This window comes from Pelodiscus sinensis, chromosome 24, assembly GCF_049634645.1.
Source record: "Pelodiscus sinensis isolate JC-2024 chromosome 24, ASM4963464v1, whole genome shotgun sequence".
In the NCBI taxonomy this organism is placed as follows: Eukaryota; Metazoa; Chordata; order Testudines; family Trionychidae; genus Pelodiscus; species Pelodiscus sinensis.
In genome coordinates this window covers 25,032,678-25,057,766 of record NC_134734.1, presented here as the reverse complement: position 1 = coordinate 25,057,766, position 25,089 = coordinate 25,032,678, and the positions used below count along the sequence as shown (strand labels likewise).

General features: G+C 64.0%; 1 protein-coding gene across 1 annotated transcript in view; it reads left to right on the top strand.

The window, feature by feature from the left end:
• Positions 1–25,089, top strand: part of COPA (coat protein complex I subunit alpha) — a 44,698-nt gene that overhangs the window by 10,610 nt on the left and 8,999 nt on the right. Inside the window, 18 exon segments of the mRNA XM_075908334.1 lie at positions 2,803–2,912; positions 3,682–3,781; positions 4,458–4,469; positions 4,472–4,592; positions 8,303–8,385; positions 10,466–10,616; positions 11,151–11,217; positions 11,646–11,721; positions 14,184–14,266; positions 15,366–15,505; positions 16,522–16,607; positions 18,523–18,661; positions 19,291–19,453; positions 19,539–19,685; positions 22,011–22,200; positions 22,455–22,550; positions 23,255–23,343; positions 23,520–23,643. Coding sequence (XP_075764449.1) covers positions 2,803–2,912; positions 3,682–3,781; positions 4,458–4,469; positions 4,472–4,592; positions 8,303–8,385; positions 10,466–10,616; positions 11,151–11,217; positions 11,646–11,721; positions 14,184–14,266; positions 15,366–15,505; positions 16,522–16,607; positions 18,523–18,661; positions 19,291–19,453; positions 19,539–19,685; positions 22,011–22,200; positions 22,455–22,550; positions 23,255–23,343; positions 23,520–23,643 — 1,977 coding nt within the window.

Below are 25,089 nucleotides of genomic sequence, written 5' to 3'. Positions count from 1 at the left end.
GCCCAGAAATTTTTCACCCGTCGCTTCAGTCCATTCTGCTGGCCTGTCAAAGGCTCAAGTATCTCTTCTCAGATCCCTCTGCTTCCCCTTTCCACAGCTTCTCTGAATTTCTGTCATTCCACTTCTCTGGGTCTGGCTCCTCCTGGTCATTGGAGCCATCTGTGTGTGCACCTGAGAGTCCACACGTGGAACATTCGCACCTACTTGAGTCAGTGTTTCACCCACCTTGCAGGTCTTGTCAAAGGGACACTAAAGATTGGAACCACGTCTTAAATCTCTCCTGCTCTGCTAACACCTGAGGAGACGAGAATTCAAACAAAAGACTTGTCCAATCCAGCGTGGTCTGATCCTCTCCTGCACTTCACCCACCCTGGGCAATGGCTCGACCAGTTGGGTCAGTTTCACTTTGTTCTGAGTCAGTGTCCGGTCCTGGATCTCAGTCGCCTGTACAGGCAGTCCCCGGGTTACATACAAGATAGGGACTGTAGGTTTGTTCTTAGTTGAATCTGTATGTAAGTCGGAACTGGCGTCCAGATTCAGCCGCTGCTCAAACTGACCGCCAGTTCTGACTTACATACAGATTCAACTAAAGAACCCCAGGCGTCCCCAAGTCAGCTGCTGCTGAAACTGATCAGCGGCTGATTCCAGGAAGCCTGGGGCAGAGCAACTCTGCCTCGGGCTTCCTGTAGTCAGCACTGGTCAGTTTCAGCAGCGGCTGACTTGGGGACACCTGGGGCAGAGCAGCTGGGGTGCTGCTGGGTTGCTCCAGTAGCACCGCTCCTCGCTCCTCGGCGCTACTGGACCAACCCAGCAGCACCCCAGCTGCTCTGCCCCAGGCGTCCTGATTCAGCCACTGCTGAAACTGACCAGCAGCGGCTGAATCAAGACCTGGGGCAGAGCAGCTGGGGTGCTGCTGGGTTGGTCCAGTAGTGCCCAGAGCGGTGCTGCAGGACCAATCGGCAGCGCCCCAGCTGCTCTGCCCCAGGGTCCAAAACAAAAGCCTGGTCTGCTGGGGGGAGGGGGGCACACTAGCTGCGCCCCCCCCCCAGCAGACCAGGGACACGGGGAGCAGAGCCGCAGCGGCAGCAGGGTGCCGTGCCTCTGAGGCTTTGCTCTGGCAAAGTCTCGAGGCGCGGGACCCCGCCGCGGCTGCGGCTTCAGTCCCAGTGCCTGTGGTCTGCTGGGGACGGTCCCCAGCAGACCACAGGCACCGGGACTGAAGCCGCAGCAGCGGTGGGTTCCCGCGCTTCTGAGGCTTTGCTCTGGCAAAGCCTCAGAAGCGCGGGAACCCGCCCGGTGCCCCTGGTCTGCTGGAGACAGTCTCCAGCAGACCAGGGGCACCGGAGCAGCTTACGAACGGGGCTTTCTCGCCCCGACCTCCGGGGCGAGAAAGCCCCGTTCGTAAGTGCGGATCCGACACAAGTCGGATCCGCGTAAGTCGGGGACTGCCTGTATTTTATTTAAGAGTCTGTGATAGTTTGGCATGTGACTCCTCTGTTTAGCGCCCCCCCCCCCCCCCCCCCCCCCCGCCTTTTAACATCCCCAAGCTTTGCTCTTTGTTTGGCAGCACACATGCCAGTTCCTCCCTGGTCTGTGTAGGTCAGTTTCTGACAGAGGAGCAGCTAGTTTGTCCTGCTGTATAAATAGGAAGTCCCCATTGATGGCCTGTGGCCCTGGAAGGAAGGGTGAGGGCCCTGCACAACACACAGCGCTGAGAGTTTCATACCACAGGTGGCTGTCTCTAGACACCAGTCCCTGTAATTGTCACTGCAGGGATGTAGACACGCCCGTTCCCGTAAGGAGCGGGAGGAAAGTTTCACACCTCACTTCCCACCCTTAGATTATGGCCAGGTACAGGACTCAGTCTAAATTGCTCTCTGTTTCTTAGAGCACCCTGGTGGGGCCGTTTCTGGTTCTCCCACCAAGGCTTACCCAAGGGTTCAGCTCTGAGCCATGCCCTTAAAGTGGCTCAGCCTGGTCTCTGGGAGGAACAGATTCAGTAGCATAGCCCCTGCTCAGACACGATCCTGCCTGCCAGTCCCACAAGCGGAAGGTTCCGTCAGCCTGGGGTTAGCATGTCCTGGTGGGTTTGCTTTAAAACAATCTAGAGGATGTTCCCTCCTCAGAGGGGAACCGTTTGGAAATGGGTTGGTTGAATGCTGGGACTGAACTTACTCTTGTGTGTTCAGTAATAACGATCAGAGAAACTGCTGGAGGATTCCGGCCTGAACTTCCAGTGAAGACTCGTTAAAGTTGTGGGTTGTCACCACTTCATCAGTCAATCAAGCTCTATCCAGATGAGCCGTATTTCTCCCCAGCCCATGGTTCCTCGGGAAATTTGTAGATTCCCCGATCACTTTCCAGAATACTCAGGAAGCCTGTATCGGTCACAACTGACTCAAGTGTCCACACAGATGATCCTGGCTCACAGCCGAGAGCAGAGCGAGAACAGCTGCCAAACTGGCCTAGGCGAAAGCCCCCTGAAGATGCAAGCTCAGAGTGGGAATTAAGTCTTGAAAGAGCGAGGAATCGGAGGGACAGTGTGCCTCCAATGTAGCCTCCCTGCTCATCAGTCCCACGGGGCTGAGCTGTGACTGCTGCCTGCTGGGAGCATTTGATCTTCGTGCACCTGGTCTGAGCTTGTGCTTTTGGGGAAAGAGGAAGGGCTCCTTGATCGTTCTCTCTCACTTCCCTCCTTTCTCAAAATTCCTCCTTCCTGCCACCCTACGTGTCTGGGTTAGTGCACTGTCTGGTAACCACATGTTTGCTTCCTCCACACCTGCTTCTCCCTCCCTCTCGAAGGCCTACGGAAGAAGAACCTGTCTCCTGGGGCGGTGGAGTCGGATGTCAGGGGAATAACTGGAGTGGATTTGTTCGGGACGACAGATGCCGTGGTGAAGCATGTTCTCGAGGTACTGTGTGTGTGAGCAGTACAGTGTGTCCAATTCCACGTAGGATAGCCCCAGTCTTACAAATGAGCGGGAGAAACACCTAAGGAGGGAAAGCAAGAGACTTGATGGGGCCCTGTGAATTCATGCGTTCCTTTGGAACGAGGCCCTCCTTACCCCCCAAAGCTTAACATCTCAAAACTCGTCAGCTGTGATCCAGGACAGGACCCCACTCTCTGTCCAGTGCAAATGACAGTGATGGTGGCAGATCCATGGCTGCTCTTGACCCTGGAGAGCAGTTCTGAATGGGGCGGGGCGCCACTCAGGGCTAGTGAAGGTGGGCTAGTGAGATTTCACTCCCTCGCTGCTACTGGGCCGCACCTGTGCTAATGAATCGCTGCTGCAGCCCCCTGAGGGAAGCCATCAGAGGAGCAGCAGCATCCTTGGCGCTAGTGCACGTTGTCTTCTGTGCCATCCAACTACTGGAGGGTAGATAACATGGTGGCAAACCCCTCTGGGTCCCGTTATCGGCTCCCACTATTGCTGGCGTGGGGGGGAGGCGCTCTGCGGAAGTTAATAGCGCAAGTGCAGCCTTGCTCTGCAAGCGCCTGGCATGGCCATGGAGGTCAGCCCACTGGAATGAAGACCGTCGGAGCTCACGGCAGGCCTGGGCTAGCACTTCCTGGAGTCTGTATCTTCTTTGCTGGAGCATTTTCTCTGGCTGCCCCATCTCTGCGTGCTGGCCTCGTGGAGCGCTGGGCCTGAGGTGAGACTGCTTTCTCCCGCCCCACAGGGCCACGATCGTGGGGTGAATTGGGCCGCCTTCCACCCCACCATGCCTCTCATCGTGTCGGGGGCTGATGATCGGCAGGTGAAGATCTGGAGGATGAATGGTAAGAAGCAGCCCCAAAAGGCACCCCAGGGAGAAGGGAGAGTGGAGTGGGGCCCTTGTTTATGTGTACACTGGCGTTGCTGGGTTTTCGGGGCAGAGGGCTTGGGGAGGGGGTGGGAGTCCGGGCAGGCCTGGGGAAGTGCCGGACGGAGGCTGCAACGGCACGAGAGTGAGGCTTGGGGGGGTGGGGAGAGGCTCAGGGTGGGGGTCCCATCTGGCACAGGTGTTTTCTCTCCCCCGGGCGCCAGGGGCATTCCCTCCCCCGGCACAGTTGCCAAAGGTAGGATGGGGGGAAAGGGTTTGCAGCGGAGGGGCTACTTAGTGTGCTGGCAGGCAAGACATGGGAACCCCCGCCCTGCTGGCCACTCCCAGCGGCCACCCTGCGGGAGGGCTCTGCCCTGGGCTCCCGGCCCTCCGTGGCCCCACTCACGTCCGTCCCTCTGGACAGCAGCCCCTCCCTGTCCTTTTCCTGGGGTGTCCGGTTCTCCTGCCACAGCATCCGTCAGTCGTGCTGCTCCAGTCGCAGGGCAGGGCGTTGGGCTGGAGAAAAGGCGCCGGTCGGAGCCGTATGTGGTGCCCAGCGGCCTGGGCTCCCTTTGATATTGGTGCTTATGCGTCAGGAACACCAAGAGCTTTGAAATGTGGCCCCGTCTCATTCTCTTCCACTCCTGTTTTAGAGTCAAAGGCCTGGAGGTTGACACCTGCCGCGGACACTACAACAACGTCTCGTGCGCCGTCTTTCACCCACGGCAGGAGCTGATCCTCAGCAATTCAGAGGATAAGAGCATCCGTGTCTGGGACATGTCGAAGCGGTGAGTGCGCTGCTGAGCTAGGTCTCCGATGGGCCTGGTGTTTCAGGCCGAGCAAGTACCAGGTGGTGAATTCCGGCCTCTGAGCGCTTCAGAGACGCTTCCCTGCAGCACGCCGCGCCTGTCGCGGACGAGTCGCAGGAGATGCTCATTGCTGCTCGGTTAGTGAGGACGCTAGAGCGTATTATTGAATGGGGTGAACGGCGCCTTTCCCGCCAGTCACAGAAGAGCACGTTAAAGGAGCACGAGCAGAGCTGCTTCCTAGCAAGTGCAAGCGTTCACCTAACGGACTAGGACTGTAGCGGAGCAAGACGCAGTCTCTTAGGATGGTAACAGACGGTTACTTTTGTCAGCGTGTAACTGGTGACATTTTTGGCGGTTACACGTTTACACGCTTGAGCTGATGCTCATGGAGAGACGGCTTGTAAGAGGCAGCAGTGCAGGGGGCGGGCAGATTGGGTACGTGCGGCATGGGAGTGGGTACGCGCAGAGAGCCCTCTTGAAAGCTGGCTTCCTGCGTGTACCGGCTCCCGCCTGCCCTCCCATCCCCGCACTGCTGCCTCTCTATCAGAGGCAGTAGCATGGGGGGAGGGAGAAGAGGCGGCCCCATGGGAGCTGGTAGGCGTGTGGGGCCAGCTTAAAAGCCAGTCCCTGCCTTGCTGCCTCTATATCAGAGGCAGCGGGAGGGGAGGGGGGTGAACTGATGAGCCCAGGTTTATTGGTTAATGGTGAATGTCTACACGCCAGCATCACTAGTCTTTGTACAAGATGGTTGCTCTTGCCTCCGTCTTTTCAGCTATTCCTTGGTCCTGCCCAGGACTCGCCGCAGAAATCCCATCCCTTGCGTGGTTTGTCTCTGTGGGCAAAGGGCAAAGGCGGAGTCTTCTCCACTCCTTGAGCCCTGCCTGGCCTTTGTCATGCGAGTCAGGAAGGTGCCCGGGGGTGTCGCCTGTCGCTGGGGCACAAGAGCCCCAGCTCCGCACCAGGAGAACCCAGGCTGGATCCACTCCACAGCTCTTTACTGTTAATATGTGGAGTGAGACCCAGCCCCGCTCCTCTGCCTAGGCCGGCCTTGTTCGCCGCCTTGCCCTAGGCTGCTCCGTCTGATCAGGAGCTGGAGGGTGTTTGTCACTGGGGGGCGGGGGGGGGGCGTGGCCAATGTGGTGTCGGGGCTCGGGGTCTCTCACGAGGCCACTGCATGCAGACACACCGCTGGAGGGTGTTTGTAACTGGGGGGGCGGGGGGGGCGTGGCCGGCGCGGTGTCGGGGCTCGGGGTCTCTCGCGAGGCCGCTGCATGCAGAGACACCGCTGGAGGGTGTTTGTCACGGGGGGGGGGGGGGGGGGGGCATGGCCGGCGCGGTGTCGGGGCTCGGGGTCTCTCGCGAGGCCGCTGCGTGCAGACACACCGCTGGAGGGTGTTTGTCACTGGGGGGGGGGCATGGCCGGCACGGTGTCGGGGCTCGGGGTCTCTCGCGAGGCCGCTGCGTGCAGAGACACCGCTGGAGGGTGTTTGTCACGGGGGGGGGGGGGGGGGCATGGCCGGCACGGTGTCGGGGCTCGGGGTCTCTCGCGAGGCCGCTGCGTGCAGAGACACCGCTGGAGGGTGTTTGTCACTGGGGGGGGGGCATGGCCAGCGCGGTGTCGGGGCTCGGGGTCTCTCGCGAGGCCGCTGCGTGCAGACACACCGCTGGAGGGTGTTTGTCACTGGGGGGGGGGGGGGGCATGGCCGGCGCGGTGTCGGGGCTCGGGGTCTCTCGCGAGGCCGCTGCGTGCAGAGACACCGCTGGAGGGTGTTTGTCACTGGGGGGGGGCATGGCCGGTGCGGTGTCGGGGCTCGCGGTCTCTTGCGAGGCCGCTGCGTGCAGAGACACCGCTGGAGGGTGTTTGTCACTGGGGGGGGGCGTGGCCAGCACGGTGTCAGGGCTCGGGGTCTCTTGCAAGGCCGCTGCGTGCAGAGATACCGCTGCAGGGTGTTTGTCACTGGGGGGGGGCATGGCCGGCGCGGTGTCGGGGCTCGGGGTCTCTCGCGAGGCCGCTGCGTGCAGAGACACCGCTGGAGGGTGTTTGTCACTGGGGGGGGGGCATGGCCGGCGCGGTGTCGGGGCTCGGGGTCTCTCGCGAGGCCGCTGCGTGCAGAGACACCGCTGGAGGGTGTTTGTCACTGGGGGGGGGGGCGTGGCCAGCACGGTGTCAGGGCTCGGGGTCTCTTGCAAGGCCGCTGCGTGCAGAGATACCGCTGCAGGGTGTTTGTCACTGGGGGGGGGCATGGCCGGCGCGGTGTCGGGGCTCGGGGTCTCTCGCGAGGCCGCTGCGTGCAGAGATACCGCTGGAGGGTGTTTGTCACGGGGGGGGGGGGGGGGCATGGCCGGCGCGGTGTCGGGGCTCGGGGTCTCTCGCGAGGCCGCTGCGTGCAGACACACCGCTGGAGGGTGTTTGTCACTGGGGGGGGCATGGCCGGCGCGGTGTCGGGGCTCGGGGTCTCTCACAAGGCCGCTGCATGCAGAGACACCACTGGAGGGTGTTTGTCACTGGGGGGGGGGGCATGGCTGGCGCGGTGTCGGGGCTCGGGGTCTCTCGCGAGGCCGCTGCGTGCAGAGACACCGCTGGAGGGTGTTTGTCACGGGGGGGGCATGGCCGGCGCGGTGTCGGGGCTCGGGGTCTCTCGCGAGGCCGCTGCGTGCAGAGACACCGCTGGAGGGTGTTTGTCACTGGGGGGGGGCATGGCCGGCGCGGTGTCGGGGCTCGGGGTCTCTCGCGAGGCCGCTGCGTGCAGAGACACCGCTGGAGGGTGTTTGTCACGGGGGGGGCATGGCCGGCGCGGTGTCGGGGCTCGGGGTCTCTCGCGAGGCCGCTGCGTGCAGACACACCGCTGGAGGGTGTTTGTCACTGGGGGGGGCATGGCCGGCGCGGTGTCGGGGCTCGGGGTCTCTCACAAGGCCGCTGCGTGCAGAGACACCGCTGGAGGGTGTTTGTCACTGGGGGGGGCATGGCCGGCGCGGTGTCGGGGCTCGGGGTCTCTTGCAAGGCCGCTGCGTGCAGAGACACCGCTGGAGGGTGTTTGTCACTGGGGGGGGGGCATGGCTGGCGCGGTGTCGGGGCTCGGGGTCTCTCGTGAGGCCGCTGCGTGCAGACACCCCGCTGGAGGGTGTTTGTCACGGGGGGGGCATGGCCGGCGCGGTGTCAGGGCTCGGGGTCTCTCGCGAGGCCGCTGCATGCAGACACACCGCTGGAGGGTGTTTGTCACTGGGGGGGGGGCATGGCCGGCGCGGTGTCGGGGCTCGGGGTCTCTCGCGAGGCCGCTGCGTGCAGACACACCGCTGGAGGGTGTTTGTCACGGGGGGGGCATGGCCGGCGCGGTGTCGGGGCTCGGGGTCTCTCGCGAGGCCGCTGCGTGCAGAGACACCACTGGAGGGTGTTTGTCACGGGGGGGGGGGCATGGCCGGCGCGGTGTCGGGGCTCGGGGTCTCTCACAAGGCCGCTGCGTGCAGAGACACCGCTGGAGGGTGTTTGTCACGGGGGGGGCATGGCCGGCGCGGTGTCGGGGCTCGGGGTCTCTCGCGAGGCCGCTGCGTGCAGACACACCGCTGGAGGGCGTGACTTCCGGCTGCCTGCGGTCACGCTGCCACGCGAGCGCCACGTCTATTCTGACCTCCTTCTCAAAGTGGCGCTGGCACCGAGGCGTCGGCTCAGTCTTGTTTCTCGTTCCCCCCAGCACGGGCGTCCAGACCTTCCGCCGGGACCACGATCGTTTCTGGGTGCTGGCTGCTCACCCCAACCTCAACCTTTTTGCTGCAGGTGGGAAGAATCCTTCCAGGCTCCGGCTGGTGGCGCGGGGGGGTGGGGCAGCGGGGCAAAGGGGTCCCATCACACGTGCCGGTTGAGCGGGATTTTACACCCCTCGGCCGTCCAGGTAGTATGTTCTTGGAGGTAGCTCGATGCACGCGGAGAGACTGCGTGTGTGGCCCACGCCGGTACCTAGGTTGGGGGCCACTGCCATGGTGTTCAGGGGTCCCAGACGTGGTGTGGGACCCACGGTGCTAGCGGCTGTGCACAGAGAAAAGACAGTCCCCGCCCCAGAGAGCTCCCGGGGTCAGGCAGGAGGCAAGAAGCGGTCCAGGAGGTGGGGAGTGCGTGGGAATAGCCCGGCTGGGCAGCGACGCTTGAGACGGGTGTCGGGGGATGGAGTTTTAAGGAGGGATCTGAAGGTCTGTACTGAGGAGTCTGGCAGGTGCTCACAGTGAGGGCGGGTGCGAAAGGCCCCTTTGAAAACGTGCCCAGTGGGCAGCGGCTGCTGGCAGTGGCAGAGAAGGGGAGAGGGGTGACGTGGTCCAGGCGACAGGCTGGAGAAGGATCCATGCAGCGACGTTCGGAATGGATGGGCGCAGGGATGTGGTTCGGGGGGGGAGAGGCGTAGGGATGTGGTTCTGGGGGGGGAGGCGTAGGGATGTGGTTCTGGGGGGGGAGGCGCAGGGATGTGGTTCTGGGGGGGGAGAGGCGTAGGGATGTGGTTCTGGGGGGGGAGGCGCAGGGATGTGGTTGTGGGGGGGGAGAGGCGTAGGGATGTAGTTCGGGGGGGGAGAGGTGTAGGGATGTGGTTCGGGGGGGAGAGGGGTAGGAATGTGGTTCTGGGGGGGGAGAGGCGTAGGAATGTGGTTCGGGGGGGGAGAGGCGTAGGGATGTGGTTCGGGGGGGGAGGCGTAGGGATGTGGTTCGGGGGGGGAGGCGTAGGGATGTGGTTCTGGGGGGGGAGAGGCGTAGGGATGTGGTTCTGGGGGGGAGAGGCGTAGGGATGTGGTTCTGGGGGGGGAGAGGCGTAGGGATGTGGTTCGGGGGGGAGAGGCGCAGGGATGTGGTTCTGGGGGGGGAGAGGCGCAGGGATGTGGTTCTGGGGGGGGAGAGGCGCAGGGATGTGGTTCTGGGGGGGGAGAGGCGTAGAGATGTGGTTCTGGGGGGGGAGAGGCGTAGGGATGTGGTTCTGGGGGGGGAGAGGCGTAGGGATGTGGTTCTGGGGGGGGAGAGGCGTAGGGATGTGGTTCGGGGGGGAGAGGCGTAGGGATGTGGTTCGGGGGGGGAGAGGCGTAGGAATGTGGTTCGGGGGGGGAGAGGCGTAGGAATGTGGTTCGGGGGGGGAGAGGCGTAGGAATGTGGTTCGGGGGGGGAGAGGCGTAGGGATGTGGTTCTGGGGGGGGAGAGGCGTAGGGATGTGGTTCTGGGGGGGGAGAGGCGTAGGGATGTGGTTCGGGGGGGAGGCGTAGGGATGTGGTTCTGCGGGGGGAGAGGCGTAGGGATGTGGTTCTGGGGGGGGAGAGGCGTAGGGATGTGGTTCTGGGGGGGGAGAGGCGTAGGGATGTGGTTCTGGGGGGGAGGCGTAGGGATGTGGTTAGGGGGGGAGAGGCGCAGGGATGTGGTTCTGGGGGGGGAGAGGCGTAGGGATGTGGTTCTGGGGGGGAGAGGCGTAGGGATGTGGTTCTGGGGGGGAGAGGCGTAGGGATGTGGTTCGGGGGGGGAGAGGCGTAGGGATGTGGTTCGGGGGGGGGAGAGGCGCAGGGATGTGGTTCGGGGGGGGGAGAGGCGTAGGGATGTGGTTCTGGGGGGGGAGAGGCGTAGGGATGTGGTTCTGGGGGGGGAGAGGCGTAGGGATGTGGTTCGCGGGGGGGGAGGCGTAGGGATGTGGTTCGCGGGGGGAGGCGCAGGGATGTGGTTCTGGGGGGGAGAGGCGTAGGGATGTGGTGGGGGGGAGGGACGCAGGGGTACACTTGCCCTAGTCAGTGCTCTGCTGGCGAGGTGGCGGGGGCAAGCGGCTCGGCTCGCCCCTCCCTGCCCCCCCAGGGTTTCCTCGGGATGGCCGCCGGTGACTCCTGCCTTTCCTTCCCAGGCCATGACGGCGGCATGATCGTGTTCAAGCTGGAGCGGGAGCGGCCGGCCTACGCCGTGCACGGGAACATGCTGTACTACGTGAAGGACCGGTTCCTGCGCCAGCTCGACTTCAACAGCTCCAAGGACGTGGCTGTCATGCAGCTGAGGAGGTGAGGGACGCGGGGCAGCCACTAGCTGGTGCTGCCGCCGGCCCCTCGGAATGACTCCCAAGGAGTTCAGTGCCCTGTGGGGTCGCTTTGAGGCAGGGTCTGCCATGTGGCTTGGGGAGTCGACAACCGGCTACGGAGCTCTGGCTTCTCAGCTGTTCCCCATTGGCGGGGGCCATTTGGTGACCTCTGTCTCAGCCCCGTTCCTGGTGGGGCCTGGTGTCCTCCCAGAAATCACCATCGCCGCTAAGGCTGATTGTCCCCGTTGTCTGCAGCAGCGGTGGGGACTTGCTCTGGGCCCCTCGGGCAGCTGTGGTTCGAGCTCTGGGGATCTGCCGTCTAGCCCGCGTACTGGCCTCTGCGGATGTCACGGCAGATACCCGCCGCTCCCGTGGGCAGATGCAGACACCGATGTAGTGTCCGCGCAGGGCTGTAGCCAGAGGATTCAGGGAAGACGCGCTCCGGGACGTGCGCAGCAAACCAGACACGGGCTCTCGGGCGAGAGCGATTCACTTCCTCTTTGTCTCCCCTCTTCAGTGGTTCCAAGTTCCCAGTGTTCAACATGTCGTACAACCCGGCCGAGAACTCCGTCCTGCTCTGCACGGTAAGGCAGCTGGGGTGTGAATCCTGTCGAACAGAACAGTCCCGTCGCTGGGTGTGCTGCCAGCCTGTAGGGAGTCTTCTCCCTCTCCCATACACACACAGCTGCCCGTTGCCTTGGGATCCAGGCTGTGTTCTCTCTGCTTTTTCCATCTGTGTGTGGAATAAATATTATTTGCACAGAGGCACATGCACCAGCAGTAGAAACACGCGATGCTGGTTGTGAGCGCTCTGCTAATCGGCATTTGAGTCTCACCTGAGCGCCTGCCAGAGCGCTCGGCTTACAGGGGACGCTGTATCCGGGTGTCCTGTGCAACACACAGCACCCGACGGAGATGATTTCTCACCCGTTGCAATTCAGTTCCCTCTAGAGGGAGGAGGTTCACGTGTGCGCGTGTCTATTTAATGTGTATTTCTTTCCCCTCTCTCCAGAGAGCCAGTAACCTGGAGAACAGCACCTATGACCTGTACACCATCCCCAAGGACGCAGACTCCCAGAACCCGGACGGTGAGCGTTTCAAGTGTTGTATTTCTCTGTGTTGTTCTCCCGTATCCCGTTGTAAAAAAGTGTCTGTTCCCGAAGTCTTTGTGTTCTCTCTCTCCCTACGTAGCCTGAGCAGCGTGAGTCATTTGGCAGGCCTGCCTGCTCACTATATCATGCGGTACATGGACTTGAAAAATTCATGTTCATCCCAAACTTTACAGCTGCAAATATATATTTTATAATTCAATTATTAGGGCCCTTCCATTTTCCCTTTCGGCACAGCAGGCAGCCTTCCTGGCTTGTCAGCGGAGATGGATGTCACCCAGATACGCCGTGCTCCGAGTGGCTTTCTACTCCGACAAGCGGCTGTGACAGTCACACTGCTGGGGCCCGATAGTCACATTCTCTCGCTGCAAATTCCAGATCTGATTTGCTCAATTTACAAATCAAACCATGATTCATTTTTTCCCTTCCACTTGGGATCTGAAACTCCAGCTGGGTTCTTCCTGCCGCTGTCGTCACAGCAGTGAGGCGCGAGGGATGAGGCAGGGTGGGGTGAGGCACGAGGCAGACGAGAACCCAGCTCGCGCGTTAATGACTTTCCTGGCTGATGCAGGTCTGCTGGAGGGACTGTCTCTCGTGCAAAAGGGTCCCGGCATAGCGCCGCGCTGAGCCGGAGAGGGGCCATGTTTACTCCCGTTCCCGTGGTGGCTGAGGTTAATGGAGCCGCTCATGTTCGCACATTTCGGTTGAAAGTTTAAAAAGTGGCTAGTGATTTTTGGGAAGTGACCTGAGGCCCCTCCGAGGGGAGTGATTGTCCCAGAGGGCGAATGCTCTGCTTGCTGAAGGTGAAGCCCTTTAAAAGTCTCTCCCGTTTGGTACTCAGCATCTCCCTGTCTCTTCTGGAGATCTTGGCCTTGGCCCTTAAAAACCACACGCAGCAGGTATATCTAAGGCAGCCTGCCGTGCTGGGGCAAATCCCAGTCGCACTAGGGATGAGAAGGGTTCACCAGTCAGCCGCAGCCTTAATAGACGAGTGGGGCTGGAGCAGCTCCCCGCCTGCTGCGGGCAGGGGGCTGTTCCAGCCCCACGGTGGGCCTGCCATGGACAGGGGCTGCTCTGGCCAGGCTGGAGTGGTTCCTGCAGTGGCTAGTGGGGAGGAGGGAGCTCCAGTGAGGCTGGAGCACCCCTCCACCCCCTCCCCCGCTCACCTCCCCCTTAGTCAGTGAACTGGATAGCCAGGGTTTTACATGCCTACTTTGTACCATCCTGCTGGTTCACCCAGACGCCAAGCCCTGACCTACAGACATCCCAGCCATGTCTGCATGCGCCATCAACCCTGAACTTAACCCGTAGGGGCAGCCACCTCCCAGCCCTCCGAACACTAGAGCTGGAGGCACCGTGTCCATCCCCTGCCCTCCCGGCAGGACCCAGCACCGTCTAGATCCCTCAGCCTGTTCCTCTGGGAACACGTAGGAGAAGAGCGAAGTCAGTAAATCGGGGCTTTTGGAACAAGGAAGAAAATGAGCTGCCACAGCAGACGGTTCATGGCCTTCCCTTCTACAGCACACATGCTGGGTAATAGGAATGTCAGGCACCTTCGATCTGAGCAGCTCTCGAGGGATGTTCTCCCACGTGAACCAGTGTGAGAGGCCATTGGTAGTCGGGCTGTGAAGGTGCATACGCTCAGGGAGAGCCACATGACTCCCATTCACGCGGGAGAGACCCCGTCTGAGCCAGAAATAAAATCCAGCTCTCCAGCCTCGAGTGTTTACCCACAAGAACGTCCAGCCCTCATCCCCTTCCCTCTTGGGGCACTGACCTCTCACAAGCCTGACCATAGGCCTCCTTGGCACTAGCGCCGGTCTGGATCTCAGGTAACCCAGCTATCGCGATGAAGACAGAGGCGGGAGCTAAGGAGCGGGCCAGTCGCTTTGTTTTACCGGAACTGGTCTCTCCCCAGCGTCTCTGGTCCCTCGCACAGAGCACATGTGCTACCGCTGCGGAGCCCTCAGCCCATCTGCTGCGGGCGCCGTGCAGTTCTCTCCAGGCTGTGCGCACATGGCCATTTGAAGCCGAGGGAGCAGCTGCACGCTAGGGAAAGCACATTCATTCTCCTCCAGCGCATTAGGCTGGGGAGCCCCGGCAGGGGGCCTGCATTGAAGCCGGGACCTCGCCGCTCGGTTTGCTTGGCCAGTGAGGCTCCGCTCGTTAGCTTGATGGAGTGCGCTGTCACCCACGATGGCCTCTTCTGCGCCAGGCAGCGGCGTTGGCTGAGTCTTGTGCTTGGCTAGCGCGAGGGGCTGGCGCTGGCCGTGTGGCGCTCTGAGAGGGCGGGGGGAGGAAATGAATCTTGCGAATCGCCTCGGGTTACATGGGATGAGTAGGAAGCAGCTGATCCCGCGCAGCCAAGATGGAGTCAAGCGAGACTTGATCATCCCAGCCTGCCAGAGGTTTTATTCGCTGCCTGTGCTTTGTCTTCCCAGCCCCGGAAGGGAAGCGTTCCTCTGGGCTGACAGCTGTGTGGGTAGCTCGCAACCGCTTTGCAGTCCTGGATCGCATGCATTCGGTAAGGGCGCGTCCCGGGGTCCTTGGAACTGGGCGGAAGTGCGTGTGCACGGAGAGGGGCAGTCGGACTGCTCACGTGTGGGCCCTGGCCCTGGCCCTGGCCCTGGCTTAACAGGAAGCGTGCTGGAGACGTGACATTTAAACTAATGAAAAGGTGTCGGGTAGGGAAGTGAAAGGTTCACCAGTTAACCAGCACCTGGCAGAGGCTGGAATGGGCGGGGGCTGCTGCAGACGGGCTCCTCTTGTCTGGAGCAGCCTCTGCAGAGGGAGCCTAACCTGCCCCCTGCCCGAGATCCTGCTTAGTGGCTTAGCTGACCTACCATTCGGTTACCCTAGCGGTTGCCTGCTGGGCTGGGATTGCAGTGGGGGGCCCAGGCTTTGAGTTGAAATGGGAGACTCGAAGTGAAACTGACCAGAGTCGGGAAGGAAAGTGGTCGGCTGGTGTCACTTAAAGGCACAAAGGGGTAAATGGCATTGTCACGCTTTACAGCCTGTCGGTTGCCTCCCCCTTGACGGGAGAGAAGCAGGGCTCAGATCGTCCCCCAGCGCCAGCCGGGCAGCTGAAGAAATACGTGTGCGCACCCTGCGACGTTAGTGCAGCGGCACAGCTCCGTGCAATAGACGCTGCCGCCACCTCCTGAGGAGCAGACTTTGGAACTTCCTGCTTCTCTCCCTTCCGCTGTTCCTTGTTCTCTGGTTTCTGGCCTCGGATTGGCCTCTTCCTGCTTCCTCCCTTTCGACCACCCCTCTGTTTCCCTCTCCTGCCGAGCGCTCTACATTTCCTCCGCTGCATCTTTTCCATCCTCGCCCCTCCTGCAGAGCTCGCAGATCCTGCCAGAAGGTTGAACTTCACTAGCCAGAGAGATACAGAGGAGGGTGCGAAAGTGGAACCGTGTACACGGTGAACCCACGAGCATGGGCTCGCAGTGCATGCAGAGACGGCTTAACCTGCCCCCCTTGGGGCTGGTGGGAGCTGGTACGTGCTGGAACCAGCTTAAGAGCAGTGTGGTGTGTAGACTCCATTTGGATTGCAAATGGGAAATCTTCTATTGTTCCTAACTAGCTACCTCGCTCCTCGATTTCCCCTCCCTGCACCACAGATCCTAATCAAGAACTTGAAGAATGAGATTACCAAGAAAGTGCAGGTCCCCAACTGTGATGAGATTTTCTACGCCGGCACCGGGAACCTGTTACTGAGGGACGCGGACTCCATCACCCTCTTCGATGTGCAGCAGAAGCGGTAAGGTCCCTCCCTTGTGATCCTGCCACGGGGTGCCTGTTGGGGCAGGGAACGCTGTTGATACCCACCCAGACCTAGCGCCAGCTGCAAGCAGTGTCACATTGAGCCAAATCGCAGCTACCAGCTGTTACAAGGGCCATGGTGCCGCTTGTTCTGCAGGCACTGTCACCTCTGAGGGACAGGTGTGTTCATCACTGCGACTGCAGAATCAGACTGACAAAGCACCAGCCTCAGTGGTGGTCAGGGCGCCGACTCCCCCTTGTTCTACACCTTGTGACAAAACTTACACTGGTGCGAAGTGAGCGTGAAATGCTGCCACTGGTGCACTGACCACGCAAGGCAGAGGGTGGGGGAGAACGAGGCTCTGAATTTGGCCAAAGCCCTACGCCCGTGCAGGAGTGATCCCTAGTGCACCTGGGTCTGTTGTAAAGGCCCCTGCCGGTACGCACACGGTGCCTTGCAAGCGTCCTTGTGTGTTACCAGGGTCTGTCGAATCCCAGAGGAAAGATACCGAGGCATTTACAGACAGATTGACTTGGCCTTTCACCCAGTGCTGTGCCTTGAAACTAGCCTGCTTCCTGTCATTTCTACTTAGCGCTAGCCCAAGGCCTGGGTTTCTAGCGCTGCAAGGAGGGTTGTGTCAAGCTGTTAGTGAAACAGAAGTTCCACGGGAACTGGAAAATCTGCCTCTGAAAATAAACCCCAAAGTTGGGGCTTTTAAGTTGTCGCTTTACACATCTCGGCCTGTGTAGCTTTGGGGGGCGTCTCCTGGTGTGACTAGACTCCCGAGGATCCGGCTCTCGGGCGAGGGCTCCTTACTGCTAGTCCGGCAGCGTCCGTTTCGTGTAGACGCGCCGTAATCGCTGCTTTCCAGTGCCGGCCCGGCGTAAAGGGCTCTTCGGTAGCTGAGAATCAAGCCCCGTGCTGCTCAGGAGCGGGAGCCCATAGACCTAAGGGGAGGGCTGCTGTGAGTCTCCCTGGGAGAGGCCCTTGCGGTAACGCTGTGTCCCCTGCAGGACCCAGGCTTCGGTGAAGATCTCCAAGGTGAAGTACGTCATCTGGTCAGCGGACATGTCCCACGTGGCTCTGCTGGCTAAGCACGGTAGGGGCCCTCTGCCTTGCACGCCCCGTGGGCTTCTGGGTAGGCGTGTGAAATCCCAATCGACCAGTTAACTGGTTAAACATTGTTTCACTGCTTACCCGCTTAAACGGGGGCCCTTCCTGCCGCGGCCAGGGGATGCTCACGCTGGGCTGAAGCGCCCGGCCTGCGGAGAGCTGGGCAGGGTCCCGGTGGCGGGGGGCTGTTCCTCCTGGGCTGAAGCGCCCGGCCTGCGGAGTGCTGGGCGGGGTCCCCGTGGCGGGGGGCTACTCACGCTGGGCCGAAGCGCCCGGCCTGCGGAGTGCTGGGCGGGGTCCCCGTGGCGGGGGGATGCTCACGCTGGGCTGAAGCGCCCGGCCTGCGGAGTGCTGGGCGGGGTCCCCGTGGCGGGGGGATGCTCACGCTGGGCTGAAGCGCCCGGCCTGCGGAGTGCTGGGCGGGGTCCCCGTGGCGGGGGGCTGCTCACGCTGGGCCGAAGCGCCCGGCCTGCGGAGTGCTGGGCGGGGTCCCCGTGGCGGGGGGCTGCTCCTGCTGGGCCGAAGCGCCCGGCCTGTGGAGTGCTGGGCGGGGTCCCCGTGGCGGGGGGCTGCTCCCTCTGGGCCGAAGCGCCCGGCCTGTGGAGTGCTGGGCGGGGTCCCCGTGGCGGGGGGCTGCTCCTCCTGGGCTGAAGCGCCCGGCCTGCGGAGTGCTGGGCTGGGTCCCCGTGGCAGGGGGCTGCTCCTCCTGGGCTGAAGCGCCCGGCCTGTGGAGTGCCGGGCGGGGTCCCCGTGGCGGGGGGCTGCTCTAGCTGGGCCGAAGCGCCCGGCCTGTGGAGTGCTGGGCGGGGTCCCCGTGGCGGGGGGCTGCTCCCTCTGGGCTGAAGCGCCCGGCCTGCGGAGTGCTGGGCGGGGTCCCCATGGTGGGGGGCTGCTCCCGCTGGGCCGAAGCGCCCGGCCTGCGGAGTGCTGGGCGGGGTCCCCGTGGCGGGGGGCTGCTCCTCCTGGGCCGATGTGCCCGGCCTGCGGAGTGCTGGGCGGGGTCCCCGTGGCGGGGGGCTGCTCCCGCTGGGCCGAAGTGCCCGGCCTGCGGAGTGCTGGGCGGGGTCCCCGTGGCGGGGGGCTGCTCCCGCTGGGCCGAAGCGCCCGGCCTGCGGAGTGCTGGGCGGGGTCCCCGTGGCGGGGGGCTGCTCACGCTGGGCCGAAGCGCCCGGCCTGCGGAGTGCTGGGCGGGGTCCCCGTGGCGGGGGGCTGCTCACGCTGGGCCGAAGCGCCCGGCCTGCGGAGTGCTGGGCGGGGTCCCCGTGGCGGGGGGCTGCTCCCGCTGGGCCGAAGTGCCCGGCCTGCGGAGTGCTGGGCGGGGTCCCCGTGGCGGGGGGCTGCTCCCGCTGGGCCGAAGTGCCCGGCCTGCGGAGTGCTGGGCGGGGTCCCCGTGGCGGGGGGCTGCTCCCGCTGGGCCGAAGTGCCCGGCCTGCGGAGTGCTGGGCGGGGTCCCCGTGGCGGGGGCTGCTCCCTCTGGGCCGAAGCGCCCGGCCTGCGGAGTGCTGGGCGGGGTCCCCGTGGCGGGGGGCTGCTCTTCCTGGGCCGAAGCGCCCGGCCTGCGGAGTGCTGGGCGGGGTCCCCGTGGCGGGGGGCTGCTCCCTCTGGGCCGAAGCGCCCGGCCTGCGGAGTGCTGGGCTGGGTCCCCATGGTGGGGGGCTGCTCCCTCTGGGCCGAAGCGCCCGGCCTGTGGAGTGCTGGGCAGGGTCCCCGTGGCGGGGGGCTGCTCTAGCTGGGCCGAAGTGCCTGGCCTGCGGAGTGCTGGGCGGGGTCCCCGTGGCGGGGGGCTGCTCCCGCTGGGCCGAAGCGCCCGGCCTGTGGAGTGCTGGGCTCTCAAGTGGCTGCCCCGCTCCCAGGGAACCCGGGCTGTAACCTTACGGCTTTCTGCTCTTCCCTCTCCCCAGCCATCATGATCTGCAACAGGAAGCTGGAGTCCATGTGTAACATCCACGAGAACATCCGCGTCAAGAGCGGGGCCTGGGACGAGAGCGGGGTCTTCATCTACACCACCAGCAACCACATCAAATACGCGGTCACCACGGGGTGAGTCTGCCGCCTCGGCGCCCGGCCTGGCGTGGGAGCCGCTCTGAGGAGCTGGCTTTGGCGTGGCCCCGTCGCCGGGGCGCCTGGGCTCGGTTGGGTCTTGGGCTGTGCCCCGGGTGCTGGGCCTCTGAGCCTTGGCAGTCCCTGCTCGCTCTGGGCGTGTGACCCATGCCCTGCGGGGACCCTCCCTCTGTAGCCGCGGCCTCCCAGGCAGCCCCCGAGGCGAGCGCCAGAGCCGGCTGTGCCGCCCCCACTGTCTAGAGCAGGGATGGGCAAGATCCGGCCCGCCAAGCCCTGGGGCTCTCTGCGCTGTGGGGGAGGGGGAGGCTTCACACGCCCCCGCCCCCAGCAAAGTCCCTCGGCCCCTGTTGGCTGAGAGCGTCCCAGACTGCCAGGAGGGGCTTGGTGTTGTCCCGCCCTCCCTGGAGTCAGGTCAGTTCTGGGACTCAGAGCGAGGCAGCCCTGCAGCCCAGCCCTGGGTGCTCAGCTGAGCCTTGTGGGTCTCGCTGGCGCCGGCTGCGGGCTCGTGGGGTGGCCTGTGCCCTGGGCTGGGCTGGCTGCTGACACCCTGGGGGCGAGGCGCATGGGCCGCACGGCGTGACGTGCAGATCCCTCCTGGCCCGGTCTAGGGACCATGGAATCATCCGCACTCTGGACCTGCCCATCTACGTCACCCGCGTGAAGGGGAACAACGTGTACTGCCTGGACAGGGAGTGCCGGCCCAGGGTCCTCACCATCGACCCCACGGAGTTCAGGTTCAAGCTGGCGCTGATCAACAGGAAGTACGACGAGGTGAGTGGGCGGGCGGGGCCTTCCCGCTGCCAGAGGGCGTGGCCTGCCAGGTGCACGCCCAGAGCCCGGCCCTTCCTCCCGCCAGGTGCTGCACATGGTGCGGAACGCCAAGCTGGTGGGCCAGTCCATCATCGCCTACCTGCAGAAGAAGGGCTACCCCGAGGTGGCGCTGCACTTCGTGAAGGACGAGAAGACCCGCTTCAGCCTGGCCCTGGAGTGCGGCAATATCGAGGTGAGAGGCCAGGGCACGACGGGGGCACCTCTGTGAAATGTGGCTCTGCGGCATGGCCTCGGGCGAAGGCTCGCCTGTGTTCTGGGGGGTGGGCGGGTGCGGTGCAGGGATGGCCTCTGCGGTTCTCCGGTGAGGCCTCTCTTGCCCTCAGCGTCCAGCCGGTCAGAGGTGGGAACCCCCTAGAAAGTTCACCCTCTCTGCTCAGGCCCTAGTGTTAGGAGCCGCCCTCTGCCCTAGGTCTCCCAGGCCGGCCGGCACCAGGTGTGCAGGAGACGTGGAGTTCCCAGCTGGAGCCGGCTTCCCTTAAGGGGCGGCGGGAGCGAGCGCGCCCTGGGCTTCCCTTAAGGGGCGGCGGGAGCGAGCGCGCCCTGGGCTTCCCTTAAGGGGCGACGGGAGCGAGCGCGCCCTGGGCTTCCCTTAAGGGACGACGGGAGCGAGCGCGCCCTGGGCTTCTCTTAAGGGGCGACGGGAGCGGGCGCGCCCTGGGCTTCCCTTAAGGGGCGACGGGAGCGAGCGCGCCCTGGGCTTCCCTTAAGGGGCGGCGGGAGCGAGCGCGCCCTGGGCTTCCCTTAAGGGGCGGCGGGAGCGAGCGCGCCCTGGGCTTCCCTTAAGGGGCGGCGGGAGCGAGCGCGCCCTGGGCTTCCCTTAAGGGGCGGCGGGAGCGAGCGCGCCCTGGGCTTCCCTTAAGGGGCGGCGGGAGCGAGCGCGCCCTGGGCTTCCCTTAAGGGGCGGCGGGAGCGAGCGCGCCCTGGGCTTCCCTTAAGGGGCGGCGGGAGCGGGCGCGCCCTGGGCTTCCCTTAAGGGGCGGCGGGAGCGGGCGCGCCCTGGGCTTCCCTTAAGGGGCGGCGGGAGCGGGCGCGCCCTGGGCTTCCCTTAAGGGGCGGCGGGAGCGGGCGCGCCCTGGGCTTCCCTTAAGGGGCGGCGGGAGCGGGCGCGCCCTGGGCTTCCCTTAAGGGGCGGCGGGAGCGGGCACGCCCTGGGCTTCCCTTAAGGGGCGGCGGGAGCGGGCGCGCCCTGGGCTTCCCTTAAGGGGCGGCGGGAGCGGGCGCGCCCTGGGCTTCCCTTAAGGGCCGGCGGGAGCGGGCGCGCCCTGGGCTTCCCTTAAGGGGCGGCGGGAGCGGGCGCGCCCTGGGCTTCCCTTAAGGGGCGGCGGGAGCGGGCGCGCCCTGGGCTTCCCTTAAGGGGCGACGGGAGCGGGCGCGCCCTGGGCTTCCCTTAAGGGGCGGCGGGAGCGGGCGCGCCCTGGGCTTCCCTTAAGGGGCGGCGGGAGCGGGCGCGCCCTGGGCTTCCCTTAAGGGGCGGCGGGAGCGGGCGCGCCCTGGGCTTCCCTTAAGGGGCGGCGGGAGCGGGCGCGCCCTGGGCTTCCCTTAAGGGGCGGCGGGAGCGGGCGCGCCCTGGGCTTCCCTTAAGGGCCGGCGGGAGCGGGCGCGCCCTGGGCTTCCCTTAAGGGCCGGCGGGAGCGGGCGCGCCCTGGGCTTCCCTTAAGGGCCGGCGGGAGCGGGCGCGCCCTGGGCTTCCCTTAAGGGGCGGCGGGAGCGGGCGCGCCCTGGGCTTCCCTTAAGGGGCGGCGGGAGCGCGCGCGCCCTGGGCTTCCCTTAAGGGGCGGCGGGAGCGCGCGCGCCCTGGGCTTCCCTTAAGGGGCGGCGGGAGCGCGCGCGCCCTGGGCTTCCCTTAAGGGGCGGCGGGAGCGGGCGCGCCCTGGGCTTCCCTTAAGGGGCGGCGGGAGCGGGCGCGCCCTGGGCTTCCCTTAAGGGGCGGCGGGAGCGGGCGCGCCCTGGGCTTCCCTTAAGGGGCGGCGGGAGCGGGCGCGCCCTGGGCTTCCCTTAAGGGGCGGCGGGAGCGGGCGCGCCCTGGGCTTCCCTTAAGGGGCGACGGGAGCGGGCGCGCCCTGGGCTTCCCTTAAGGGGCGACGGGAGCGCGCGCTCCCTGGGCTTCCCTTAAGGGGCGACGGGAGCGCGCGCTCCCTGGGCTTCCCTTAAGGGGCGGCGGGAGCGAGCGCTCCCTGGGCTTCCCTTAAGGGGCGACGGGAGCGGGCGCTCCCTGGGCTTCCCTTAAGGGGCGGCGGGAGCGGGCGCGCCCTGGGCTTCCCTTAAGGGGCGGCGGGAGCGAGCCTAGACCTGCAGAACATGGCTCTGCGGCGCAGCAGGGGAAGACGTGCCCCGAGTCTCACTCGCGCCCTGGTGAGGCGGGGCCGGGCCGTTATCTCCGTGGCACAGGCGGGGAACCAGGCTCCGAGACTTGCCCCAGGTCGTGGGCGGAGTTGAGCCTGGTCTGCGCAGTCCAGGCCTGCCCCAGGCTTCCATGCCGCTTCCCCCGTTCTGCTAGATCGCCCTGGAGGCAGCCAAGGCGCTGGACGACAAGAATTGCTGGGAGAAGCTGGGGGAGGTGGCCTTGCTGCAGGGAAACCATCAGATCGTGGAGATGTGCTACCAGCGCACCAAGAACTTCGACAGGCTTTCCTTCCTGTACCTCCTCACCGGCAACCTGGAGAAGCTCCGCAAGATGATGAAGATCGGTGAGTCCCCGGGGTGGGGGATGAGACGTCCACTCCTGGAGGCAGCAGCAGTCCTGTGGTTGTGTTCGTACACGCCCAGCACGGTGGGATCCTGGTCCTCCACCACGGCTGCGAGATGCTGTTGCAGTGCAAATAAAGACTCCTAAGGAAGGAGCCACGGGACACCGGGGGGGGGGGGGGGGGAGGAGACAGCTTGTCGAGGCACCTGAGACCTGCAGAGGGTGGTGACTGTTTCTGTGTCTGCCTCGGTTTAGCTGAGATCCGTAAAGACATGAGTGGCCATTACCAGAACGCCCTGTACCTCGGGGACGTGGCGGAGAGGGTGAGGATCCTGAAGAACTGCGGGCAGAGTGAGTATCACGGCGCCAGCTGCGTCTGCCACGGCCCTGCGGGTTGCAGGCAGGAGCCAGTAAACGTCCATTCCTGCATCTTGGCTTTGTCTCCCGTTTAATTGTATCGCAAAAGGGGGACTTGGCGGACCGTTAGCTGCTGCGCCTTGGCTGGGTGGGACCCGCTCGTTTGGGCGTTCCCCCCGTCTGCCTTCCAGCCAAGCTCTCAGACCATGCTCAGATGTTAACCCCTGCTGTGCCCTGGGGCAGCTCAGCATTACCACTGCAGATGGAGAAACCGAGGCAGAGCACAAGGAAGTGCCTTGTCTATGAGTAGTTATAGGGCTCCCAATTACGCACTTCGAATAGGGGCTCTCCTTTCTTGAGCCCACAGCCCCTCCTATGAGGCGATGGCCCTGGTGTGCTGCCGGTCTGACGGTCCGTGAGACCGGCTGTGGGAGTGCCCTCTCCTTCCTCGCAGTGCGTGTCTGGCAAAGGGAGTGTCTGTGCGGAGTTCTGGTGAATCGCCATTCCCCAGCGGGCACCGAGTCTCTGAGCTTGCCCCCAAACTCTGGTCTGCCCTGGCATGGACTAAACTCGCCTGTAAAGCGCGTTCTGCGCCAAGCGGGACATTGCAGCCGTCTGCCATTCGCACGTTCATGATGCGGTTTAGGAAGGATCCTAAACCCCCTGTCCCTCTGCCACGTGCCTTCCCTCCTTTGCAGAGTCCCTGGCCTATCTCACGGCTGCAACCCACGGCTTGGACGAGGAAGCCGAGAGCCTGAAGGAGACGTTTGACCCAGAAAAGGAAACGGTTAGTAGATCAGCTGGTCACAAGGCTCCGCCGGGAAAAGGAGGGGAGGGAGGGCTGTGGGTGCTGGTGCTGAGGCAGCTGACAGGCCCCGCTCCAGCCTGGGCTGAGCCCGGCCCCTTGGGCTGCCCAGAGGGGAGGCTAAGCCAAGGGCGTCTTCCCACGGTCTCTCCTTTCAGATTCCAGACATTGACCCCGACGCAAAGCTGCTGCAGCCGCCGGCGGCCATCATGCCTCTGGATACCAACTGGCCGCTGCTCACCGTCTCCAAGGGCTTCTTTGAGGGAACGATTGCGAGCAAAGGTGGGAACAAACGGGCTCAGCTAGTCATGGGTTAGCAGACTCGGTCGCCGTTCAGCGTCAAACCGGGCCTGCTCCGGAGCCCTCGGCCTGTGGGAAGCCTCGGCAGGGGCGTCCTCAAAGCCCTAGGGTATGTCTACACTACCCTCTTAGTTCGAACTAGCGGGGTAGTGTAGACATACCCCTAGCTCCTTTGGAATACAGACTCAGGAAAAGGGAAGGGCTGAAGCACTGGAAATGAACAGGGTGCAGTGAGGTTTCCCTTGTTCATTTTAGCCAGAGAGAGGGTTTAGAAAGAAACGTGCACACGTACGGACACGTGCACACGTACGGACACGGACACGCACGGCCACGGCTCTGCGATGGGGTTAAAGACGGCAATAGCCGTTCTTTGGGGGAACAGAGGAGGGAGTTGAGAGGGGGGGAGCTGTTGCTGCTGCTGTTTGAAGTCCGACCCTGGTTCCTAAAAGACAAGACCAAAACACACAGACCAGGGAGAGAGCAGCACAGTAAAGCTAGGGGCCGATGCTGTGGTTTCTAGTACTGATTTTTCACTCGCCACCTGACTGCGACTAGCGCAGGGCCAGCACCTGGTTTTTAGTCACGCTGAGACCTAGTAATCGCGGCCCCACGTGGCGCTGGGTCGGCGTTGCTTTTAGCTGCCTCTGGTCCCAAGCTGACAGCAGGGTTACACAAGATGCTGACTGGGCCAGCCACGCCAGATCCTCGTCAGACAGAAGGGAGCAGGGGAGAGGTGGGCAGGAAAAGGAGGGAAGAGAGCATTTCCCATCCCACGGGGAAGCGGTGATGTTTTCTGGCTCTTTGGCTAGCTCTGGCCAGGGTCAATTGCAGGATTAGCACAGAGAAGGTCCAGGTGGCAGCGTGATGGGGGAAGGTCTCTCCTTCCCCTCCTTGTCTCTCTCAGCCAGCCAGCTCCAGGGGAGCAGGTTTCTCCCAAGTCTGCAGTGTAGGGCCCCGAAGGAGAGCAAGAGGCAGGCTGACCCTCCCCTCCTGCTTTGTCCACCCCTTAGGCCTCATTTCCTCCCCTTCAGTTTGGATGTGTTGATTTCCAGCCTCGTGCGGTCGTAAGCGTCCGGGAAGCAGGAGGCCTGTTGATTTGGGTTGCTTTGGTCTGCCAGGCTGGGGCACGTTTCCCTTCGGCATTTGCTGCAATAGGCTCCTGTGACACCTTGCGAACGTTCTCCCCCTTTCCGTCCTGGGATCCGTTTGTACTCTCGCCCCAGAAGAGGGTCTCGGGCGGGGGCAGGCCCGTTGTAATTCCTCGCTCCTCCAGGCGGCCAGGGGCCTGCTGTGGGAAAGCCGCCAGTGGGCCGCGCTGCCTGGTTTACCGAACGGGTCCGTCGGCGCGGAGCCTGGCACTCCCATTGGCCCGTGCACCGACTGCAGCCAAAGGGAGCCGCCGGAGGCAGTGGCCTGGGCCCCCTTGGC